Raw genomic sequence first — 10,000 nt, 5'->3', positions numbered from 1 at the left:
AGTTTAAAATTTCATTTCCCTGCTCAGCCCCAGTCACTGCCAATGCCCTTGTGTCTTATGCCCTTCAGATCCCGTCCAACCCTTCTCTTTGGAAAGTTCTCGTCCAACTGTCCACTCCTTTATAACTGCAAGGTTTCTCTCCTTGCACTAATTGTTATGCAATGCCCAGATCAAGCCCTTGAAAAAAAGTCCTACAGTAAGACTGGCATGTTTTTTTCTCTTTGGACTACTACCAAACATTTGGATCCCTTCAGTGATTCAAGTTCATTTTTAATACAGGACTCAGTTACTCAAAGCTTCACCTTGAAACTCTTTTTCCATTGAGCTTCCAGCATCTTCTCATTGACATTAGCGCAAGTCATTCCCAAAGATGGCATTTCTAATTACACTTGTTTACAGGGAAGTTGCCCTTCCCTGGGATTTATACTGGGTGTTCAAAAAAGGTGGAGAACTGAGTTTTTTCAACAAGCTGTAACCTCAAAGTTGAGATTTTGATCACAGATGATGCTCTTTCTTGGGCTGTTACTTCAACTAAAAAGGTTTCAAAATTTCAAGTCTTGTGTGTAAAACCTCTACACCTCATTTTCCACAAGCTGACAATTTTATTTCTCATGTACCCTAAGACAAGCTTCCGTCATGCTGTCATTTTCTGTATTATTTCCTGTTTATTCTAACCGAGGAGAATTTTTGTTGTGTAGGATGGTTGTTCAGAAGCAGTTCAGATTTTATGTGGCTAGATTTCAAGTCTCTAGGAAAAGATTCCCCAGTTGTTTGTGTCACTATGTAACAAGGCATTAGGTTCTAAATTTCCAAAGTCACATTACATTAATGTTTTTTATGAAAGTTAAAGTAAAACTTTTGCTTTCACATCCTGAAGCTTGTTCATCCAGGGTGGTGGCTACACATCAGGTCTTTAAACTGTATTGTAAGATAATTGTGCAGCAGCTACATGGACTTTCAATACATATTTTTGGGACACAAGTTGGATGTGATCTTTGCAGGTTCGGGTCTGCATTTGGGGCCACAGTTATCAGCAGTATGTTCCATGAAGGTGTCCATGCATGATGATGATGTTGGGACTGTGTTGTCTTGATAGTTAATTGGACTTCTACAAAAAAACACTTTCATATTAATTTTGAGAAGTGCATAACATTAGCTCTGATCAGATCCAGCCTTGTCATCATACCCGTGCACCTTCTCTCTTGTTGACATGGTGTAGAGGGCAGCATTTTATTACAAAATTGTGCTCCATTTCTGCTTGTTGTGAGTGAGATCTGGAGAGGAAGGTCTTTTTGTAGATCATCTTGGGTAAAATGGGAGGGGTTATTACCCTGGGAAAGTTTTCATACCACGTTGTATAACAGCATAAGTCCTGCTCATTCAAATCTGTTGTGGTAAATATGCAACTTTGTTTTCATCCTTCCAGTGGAGTGTTGAATACACCTGCATAGATTGTTTTAAGTAGTCAGTTGAATGAGTACATACAGCAAAGAACTCTTCAGATGCAGTAATTTTTGCCTGACAGGCCAGTTTCCTTTTTGCGTATTTGATTTTTTTTTCTCTCTTGTACAGCGGAATACTGTGGATGGCACTTTTCTTTGGGTCTGCAAACTGAGTTTGGCATTGTGTATGCAGTCTGTATCTGTAGTATTTAAATGCAGAGTATTTTTCGTTGTCATTTCAAGTATGCTAGGCAAGCTCTTGTAAGATATATTATTATGAAAAGCAATTCATATCACGGGCTTGGTCAAATTAAAATGAGAAACTGCAATAGTAACTGTTTTGTTCCCATGCTTTGTGACTGTTAAAATTTGAAATATCGCCTTTTCCAAAAGAAAGCAGTAGACAAGCAGTGGGGCTGAACAACTTATCCCTTTTCCTTCTATGAGGGCAGTAGGGGAGAACCGGCGGCTTTTTGTAGTGAAGGGAATATTTCTCATTTGACTTATTTTCATGATTGACACTTTTTTTTCTGTTTTCAGACTTTCTTTTAAGCTTCACATCAACAGATGGATTCCTGAATGTAACTGGGTTGAGACTGTGAAAGCGGATATGAAGAGTGAAGTTTCATCTGATGCACCAAAGTCACAGGAGAGTTTAACGGTGGTTCTCTTTAATCCTGAGTCCATAGAGTCAGCCAAACGTCTAGTCCCCGATGTTGAGATGATCACTAGCAAGGTTGGGAATGACTTCTCAGACCTATGCTCAGAATCCCATAAGCAGCGAAAGGATATGAATAGCAGTGGAACAGGACATGGTAAGGGAATGATAGTTAGAAAAAAACGTAAGAGCCAGCAGGCTGGCCCTTCTGATTTACAAAATGGTGGATTTAAGGAAAATCAAGAACTTTTGGGTCTTAACATGCACGTAGAGCCCCAAAGTGATGAGGACAATGAGTCATCCTACAGTGATTGCGCATCTTCCCCTTCATCTAGCCATAATTTTGGAGACTCTGACACGTTTTCTTCAGATGAAGAAAAGGAAGCTTCTGCAAGACATGCCACATCAGTATTTAGTAGCACAAGCAGAACCCAGAGTGCAAGGTCACACAAGTGCCCACGAACTGAAACCGACCCTGGGTCAGGGCCACTAATGAAACGGCCTTGTTTTCTAAGGCGGCCTCTGCATCGGAAGCGGTTTGTAAAAACAAATTCCTCTCAGAGGACACAAAAGCAAAAAGAGCGAATCCTAATGCAGAAGAAAAAACGTGAAGGTTTTGCTCGTAGAAAATATGCATTATTGCAGATATCCACTAGCTCAAGTGAGAATGAACTCACAGACCATGAGTCATCTTCCAGTTTATCCAGTGAAGTAGAGGATGATATATTTGTCTCAGCAAGTGAAAGGCACCAAAACAATTCCACTGCTGCCTCAGGTAAAGATTAGCTAACTTTTTCTAGAAGCCATGCCCTTGATTGTACACACAAACTATTTGAATTTTTTTTTGTTTGTTTCTCTCAGTCAGGATGATTTCTGAAAATGTTATTGTTTTATAAAAGCTAGATACATTTTATAATGCATGTCCATGCTTTGGCGAGCATGACCATACACGTACACCAGATTTAATTGTATGTTGATGGCACAGTGGTAACGTTGCCTCATAGCAAGAGGTTCTAAATTGGCTCATTCCAAGTCAGACTTTCTTGGTTAACAAATGTTAAATAAATAAATAAATGTGTTGCTTTGACTGCATATCTTAAATATTTCTTTTGTGCAGTTGTGCATCAATACTGGTAAGATTTTTTTTTCTCATTAGTAGCTTTATTTTCTTAGATAACTTTTAGAAATGGGCCTCCTCTTATCAGATCTGTTTTTGGCAACTTGTAGAACTTAAGGAACAGACATTATGATCACCAAACATGTAATTTTTCAAGGCTGCCTTCACATATTGTCCACATCCTGTGTTGCACACTATCACTCTCCAGTATCTGCTTGTAGTGCTAGTTTAAGAAATAGCTTCAGTTTTCTGTGCCTTTTCCATCCTTACTTCCTTATAGTGGTGATTCCGTTGCCAGTTAGTAAATTTAGTCTTTTATTTTCTTTCTTTCTGTGCTGCTCCTTAACTCTTAATTTTTCACAGATCCTTGTCTTCTCCTTTTTTTCTTGAAGGTACCTACTGTCACCATGTTGAATGGGCATGCTGTGGACGCATTAAATGCCTTTGTCTTGATATGGTGCCTGTAGCTGTTCTGTTTCTGTCTGTCGCACGATAACTGTACTACATGTCAGAGCAAGATGCATACGTTTTAAAAACAGTCTTGAGTGTGTTGAAATGAGGGCTATTGGATGATGATTAGTAGCTAGCCAACCTACATGTCCCCAGTGGCAGAAAATCCCTGCTTTGCTGGACGGTCTGTTGAATGAGTCCTTAAAACTCATTGCCATTATTTTGGTTGAATTTACCCCCTTCAGCTTCTTCTTTTAGATGAAGGCCTCTCCCACCTCTTCCCTTCAACCTGCTAGTATTGCTGTACACAGTCTCAAGTATTTCTGCTGGTTGAGCTTTACTTGTTGGCTACTGTCCATTGGGGATTGGTTATCCTGCCACTAAGCTTGTGCTTCTCTCCCTGTCATTTCTAGTTTCTTGGAGTCCACATCATTTCTCTGCAGCACTGCCTGTTCTGGTTCAGTGGGTTTTCTTGCTTGGTTTTCCCCTTTTTGTGATGGCTATGTTTAGACCTCAGTCATGCCCACACAAGCATACATACTTTATCAGCATCGATGCTTCTAAATTAATTTTCATGGTAACAGTGGGTCACGTTTCATTCTTGGCACCTTCCTTTCAGATCTTTTTTACCTGACATGGCAGTATTGCAGTAGCTAACACTTCCAGTTCCTGTATGTCATCCGAGCAGTGCAAGTACTGTTCCATGACCTTATCAGATGCCCTTTGCACTTAATTGTCCCTAAGAAATATTTGCTATTTTCTATTTCCAGCCTCACCTGCAAGCTGGTAAATGAAAGCTTTTGCTCCCATTAAAGCCTTCACTGCCTGCCCCACTTGCCAAGACATTGCTAGAGTCCACAGTAGGAGCCTTTTCAGTAAAGAGCCAAGAAATGCATTTGCGGTAGTTGGACCCAAGGTAGATTCACTTACACAAGATTTAGATGATAGTCAGCTACTTTCCTTCCCCTTACTGACTCCAAATTGGCAGAATTCTCATTAACACAGCACAGAGGAATTTGAATTTGGCCCACTGTATCAGTCTCCATTTTTTAAAGGTTGGTTCTACAAGGGTTGTGTAACCTTCTTTCTCAGAGCTTATGTTCTGTTTCATTCTTTTGTCGGCTTCCTGCTTTATACCACAGAGATGTCCTGGAAAAATCTAAGAAGAGTAGAACAGGTCCCACATAAAGCTGATTATTTCTGCATTCAAACTGTTTGGTTTGAGTAGAAAATGTCACAACTGGTTGGAGAGTTATCAGTGGTGCCCTTGCATAAGAATTGTACTGCTCAGAGACCAGCTGCTGCTGCTTTTGAGCTGTGTGTCCTGGGCTGTGGTCAGATTTGGGAAGTGTATGTTCAGATCAGCCGCCATCCATCCTGTCTGTGCACTGAACGTCTTGCACACATGCTATACTTCATATGCTACATAAATACTGTAGATATTGTGTAGTAGCTTCTTAAAAGTTAATGTATGCACAGGCTTCTTTTAGTCACAGCAGCCTTGTGATTGACATGGTTTATAGTGTGCAGAAGATGCTTCTAGCACATAGTTCTCAGTCAATAAGCATTCTGGCACACAGTTCTCTGTCACTAAGCATTCGGGCTGCACTTAACCCAGTGTGCAGAAGACAGTAAGGTGACCTCTGTAGATTCCTCCACCAGAGGATTGTTATTCAGAACATGGGTAAACTAGAATCGAATGGACATCAAGGGAATAGGCAAACCTTGATAGCTTTTGGTGTCTTTCTTTACAGTCTTTCAGTGGAATGTAGAGAAGCCTGTGCTAGATGTGGTTTTGGCATGTCCCATAGCCACAAGAAGATATCGGGCAGTAGCAGTCACCCCAAACTTACCTCACCCCATGCAAGGTCATCTTCCCAGAGGATGGATTTGCCGGTTACCTTCAGGGGGTTGCTGTCAACCCCAAGGCATATTGCAGCAGTTCCGACGCCTAACTTTCTGCACAGAAGACAATTGTGGGATTGGGGAATTATTCTTTCTTGTTCCTGTGTGGAGAAGAATCGCCACAGTCCCGTTGGTAAAGGAGATTATTACGAGGGGATACCCAATACCCATCCTCACTCCACTTTGTGTATCACAGTTGCCCTTGCTAACATCTCACCCCATCAAAAGATAATGGATGGTAAAGAAATGCTTAGCTTCTTAACGGAAGAGACACTTATGAGGTACCAGAAAACACTAGTATATTATTCCAAATTTTAGGCTGTTAAAGCTGTGAGCTGCCAAGACACTGCTGCCTTACCTTTCTGAAATGTCATCCTTCGTATCCAGAAGTTGACCATTTAGTTGCTGCAGTTCTTTTTATAACTAAGTGGCAGTGAGTTTTGAGATGTGTTTTCTATTGTTTTATCTGTGCTGAGACTGTCTAGTTGAAAACTTAATGAGAGAAGTGGCTGTGACTTCTTTTTGGGCTGCTCATAAGGGGATGAGGGTTAGATTGACTCCTGTCCCCATATCCACAAGTTGTGTTATTTTGTTGGAGCTTTTTTATTATTGCCTGAACATTTAATCTTTCAAGGTCCATTTTGCTGGCTTGTTCTAATTTTCATTTTGGACAGGATTCCACTTAGCATTCGTAAAGGTTGACGAGACAGATTTCCTTAAATGCACTTAGTACAGTGAAGATGAAAATCTTCAGGCTCAAACCTTCACTGAGGGAGTAAGTTCTGCCATGGGATATTCACTTTCTGCTCAAGAGACCAACGTCTGTAATTTTAACCTGCAACTGTAGATGACTTAAAATTATTACTGTTTTGTAGAGAGGATCTTGGGTCTGCATGCTCTTTCGTTCAACCCACCAGTGTTTGACTTGCCACAGAAGAAAAGGTGGCTTTTTACATTGTCCTTTGTGATGGGTTGCTGTTGAAATTGAGTTGAATCTATACATCTTACCAGTAAGTATTCTGGTCAGTTGAATGTCTACATTGTAAGGCTTTCCAGAACAAAGTCATGCTAGATGAACCTTAGATATGTCTTGTTTAGGAAAAATATCCTTTGTCAAGATGTTTAACCAAAACTGTATTACTTTTTATCGCAAGAATGAGAAAACTTAAATGTTTGATGTGCATCATTAGATCATTGTTGAAGTAGCCCAAGCTGTATGGTGTGACCTGCCAAGGATCGGACCATATGGCCAGCCTTCTTCGTGCTATAGGCACTGTACGGCTGTAGGAAAGCAGTATAAACTCAATGTGTGCTAGGACCCTATAACTTCAGAATTTTCTTGCTATTCCTTGTTGGCTTCAAGTGATAGTGGCAGGTAAGTACCCCATTGGGAAATACCTTTCACCTTTATCATTTTTTTTTTTTCAGAACTTGCACTTTCTGCCGGAAATATTTGATAAAGGCTACAACTAGTAATGTTTGACTTTTGGACCACTTTTGTGGTAGCCTGAGTGATTTTGTTTTTGCCCCAGTGAACTTAGCCAACTTTCAAAGCTTAAGGGCGCCTTCCATGCACAGTAAACTGGAGCTCCCTCAAGCTCCAGTGTGGTGTTTTTCCTTTGGCAGGTCCTGTGAAAATGTCTGCTTGCGATCCTTCAAAGCTGGGCAGATAAATCCCTGTTGGGAAGGACTAAAATGTTGTTCATAGGTAGGTACTAGGCTATCTGCCCGAGGGCATTTATAAGCCTAGCCAGAATTTGTTGGCTTTCGCCTCCCTTTTAGACTAGATTCCTGAACCTCTGTCCAGCAGGGCCATAGAAGTGATCCCAGGAGCAAATTTACGATTACCCATCCACTCGTCAAAATTTCTCTTGAAGAGGGTCATTGAGGGCTCTGACTAATATGGACTCGGATTCTATTCCAGAGTGCGGGAAGCCTTTGGGATATGAATCTATCCCTCCAGCATGTCCTATTTATTGTTGTGTTAAGGTTTAAATCCCTGGAGCGTGTAGCTCTAGTGGATTTGGTTTTCTTGAGGTGGAGCATGTCTAACAATTCCGGGTTGGACATGGCCTTGTATGTCAGGCAGAGATCACCTCTGAGTAGGCGGTAAGCAACTGAGTAGACCTGGAGTTTCTTTAGTCGAGCTACATAGGACAACTGTTTGAGGCCCACGATCCTCTTGGTGAGGTATTTTTGAGGTCTCTCCAGCTGTTGCAGGTGTTTGGTAACCTACATCCCAAATGGGGCATTGTACTCCATTATGGGCCTGATAAGTTATGAGTAGAGGGGCACAATGACCTCTCTTGAACTAGATGTGAACCCTTTTGTGATTAGGTGGGCTATATAGAAGGTCTTTCTAGCCACTTTGGCAATGTGATTGTCAAAGTAGAGGTTACTATCTACTTGGGTCCCCAGATCCCTGATTACTTCTTCCGTAATTAGTGGATTTTCTCCTATATGGTAGTTTGTGGGCTCTTTGTTTTTCCAAAGGGGATGACTATACATTTTTTTGCATTTAGTTTGAGGCCGTGGTTCTGACACCAGGTATCAGTCTCCGGTAAGGCCTTTCTGGAGGATGCTTGTGTCAGCCGGAGAGTCGATTATGGCTCCCAGTTTGCAGTCATCTGCGAACTTGGTCAGCCACAGTCCTCCTGTGTTTGCCTGTACTTCAGAGAAGTATATACCGAACAAGAGTGGTCCCAGGACTGTATGGGGGGGAAGGGGGGGTGAAGGTTGCACTGAACCTGTCCGCCAGGATGTTGGTAATGTCTGTGGGTTCAGTGTATTTTGTGCCATTATGCACCAGCTCAGAGCAGATCTGAGAGCTGCCTCCCAGATTTTTGACGTAGCTAAAGAACGCCTTGTGATTATCTTTAGAGTCTTTGGCGATCTTTCTTTTGAAGCTGGCCTTTGATGATTTTATGAGGGATCGAAGTTTCTTACTGGTACTGATCAAGGATGCCTTCCCTTTATGGGATTTTGCCTCGTCATGTAATAGCTTCCTCCTTCTGTTGTATAGCTTGTTTATGGCCGGGGGTCCACCAGACTGGCCTCCTGTTCTTGGAGGAGTGAGTCTTTGTTTTACTTGGGATAGCACGATCCATGCATTCCTTGTAGGTGCACATAAAATGCATTTGTAAAGGATTCTGCAGTTTAGGTACCATTTTCCATTAGCTAGGGGGCTTTAAAACTTTCCACCTCGGACTTGAGAAGTGTGAAGTTTGCTTTTGAGAAATTTTTCACAGTGGTTTCCTTTTGCTGGGGGTGGGGTCGGGATGTGGATGTCCATTGTGATAAGTTTATGATCTGATCTTACCAACGAGGGATTTACCTCTGGTGTGGAACATTGAGCCCTCATGTTGGTGATGACCAAGTCCAATATGTTGTCCCCTCTTGTGGGAGTGGTGACAAGTTGTTCCATGGCATTTGAGTTTTTTGCTCAACAGTTCCTGGAGTTTATAGAGTTGGGACTTGAGTAGTTTTCCCAGTCAGTGTGTGGGTAGTTGAAATCCCCCAATATCATTGTGTTTGGTGAGACCTTCATATTCTCTAGTGTTCTCAGGAATGCCGAGTGGGGTTACTGAGACAAGGTGGGTGATCTGTAGCAGGCTATGAACTGAAAAGCAGTTTTGCCTACTGTTAGTTGCACGTGGATGGTTTCTGCTGCCTCGTGCAATGCCACTAACCTGGAGGTGTGGGTATCCTTGATGAAAATGGATACTCCCCCGCCTTTAGTAGTCCGGTCCGAGTTCTGGGGCCGAAAAGAATGGTATGAGTTGAATCCTGGTAGTGCTGGGGTGCTCTCTGGAGCCTTGAACCAGGTTTCTGTTACTGAACAGATATCGGTTTTCTCCATACTGAGGAGTGCCTCGAGTGCATGCATCTTGAGGTTTAGACTTCTGGCGTTGAGTAGCATTACCCTTAGTTTTTTGTTTCTGGTATTGTCTGTGGAGGTGGGTTTGTCTTTTGGGCTTTGCCTAAAAAAGGCACTATGGGGGTGGCAAGAGCCTTAGCCAGTATTCGAAAGCCCAAAGGTGACAGGTGCAAGCTGTCCCTGGCAAAGCAACATGGCTTGTCTAACATGTCATCCCAGGCTGACAGACACTGGATCCCCTTTGAATGACACCAATAGCTTAGCCAATTGTTAAAATTGATCATTTTGTCTTTATACTGCAGCATCATTCTTGGTGAGGGCAATATGCTACTCAGGGTCAGGGTCATACCAGCCTGGGCTACATGATCGGAGAGCTCCTCTGTGTCTTTTTTCATGTAGTCCAGGGAGGTACGTCTCAGGTAATTCACACCAACATGGACAATGACAGAGTCATATTTGTACCTGCTGTGGAGTGACCTGAGTGCCTGTGTTATGTGGCGGATCCTGGCTCCCGACAGGCAGCTTACAGTGACCTTCTCCTTGTTCAGTCT

General features: G+C 42.2%; 1 protein-coding gene across 1 annotated transcript in view; it reads left to right on the top strand.

Moving 5' to 3' along the window:
- RNF111 (ring finger protein 111) overlaps positions 1–10,000 on the top strand; it is a gene marked incomplete in the record, with an annotated part of 1,207,185 nt that overhangs the window by 53,898 nt on the left and 1,143,287 nt on the right. The window contains 1 exon segment of the mRNA XM_044078570.1: positions 1,983–2,875. Coding sequence (XP_043934505.1) covers positions 2,053–2,875 — 823 coding nt within the window.

Source organism: Protopterus annectens, chromosome 7.part1, assembly GCF_019279795.1.
Source record: "Protopterus annectens isolate FY-2018-M chromosome 7.part1, PAN1.0, whole genome shotgun sequence".
Classification (NCBI taxonomy): Eukaryota; Metazoa; Chordata; order Ceratodontiformes; family Protopteridae; genus Protopterus; species Protopterus annectens.
The sequence above is the reverse complement of the archived record's forward strand: the minus strand, read 5'-3'. Positions and strand labels throughout refer to the sequence as shown.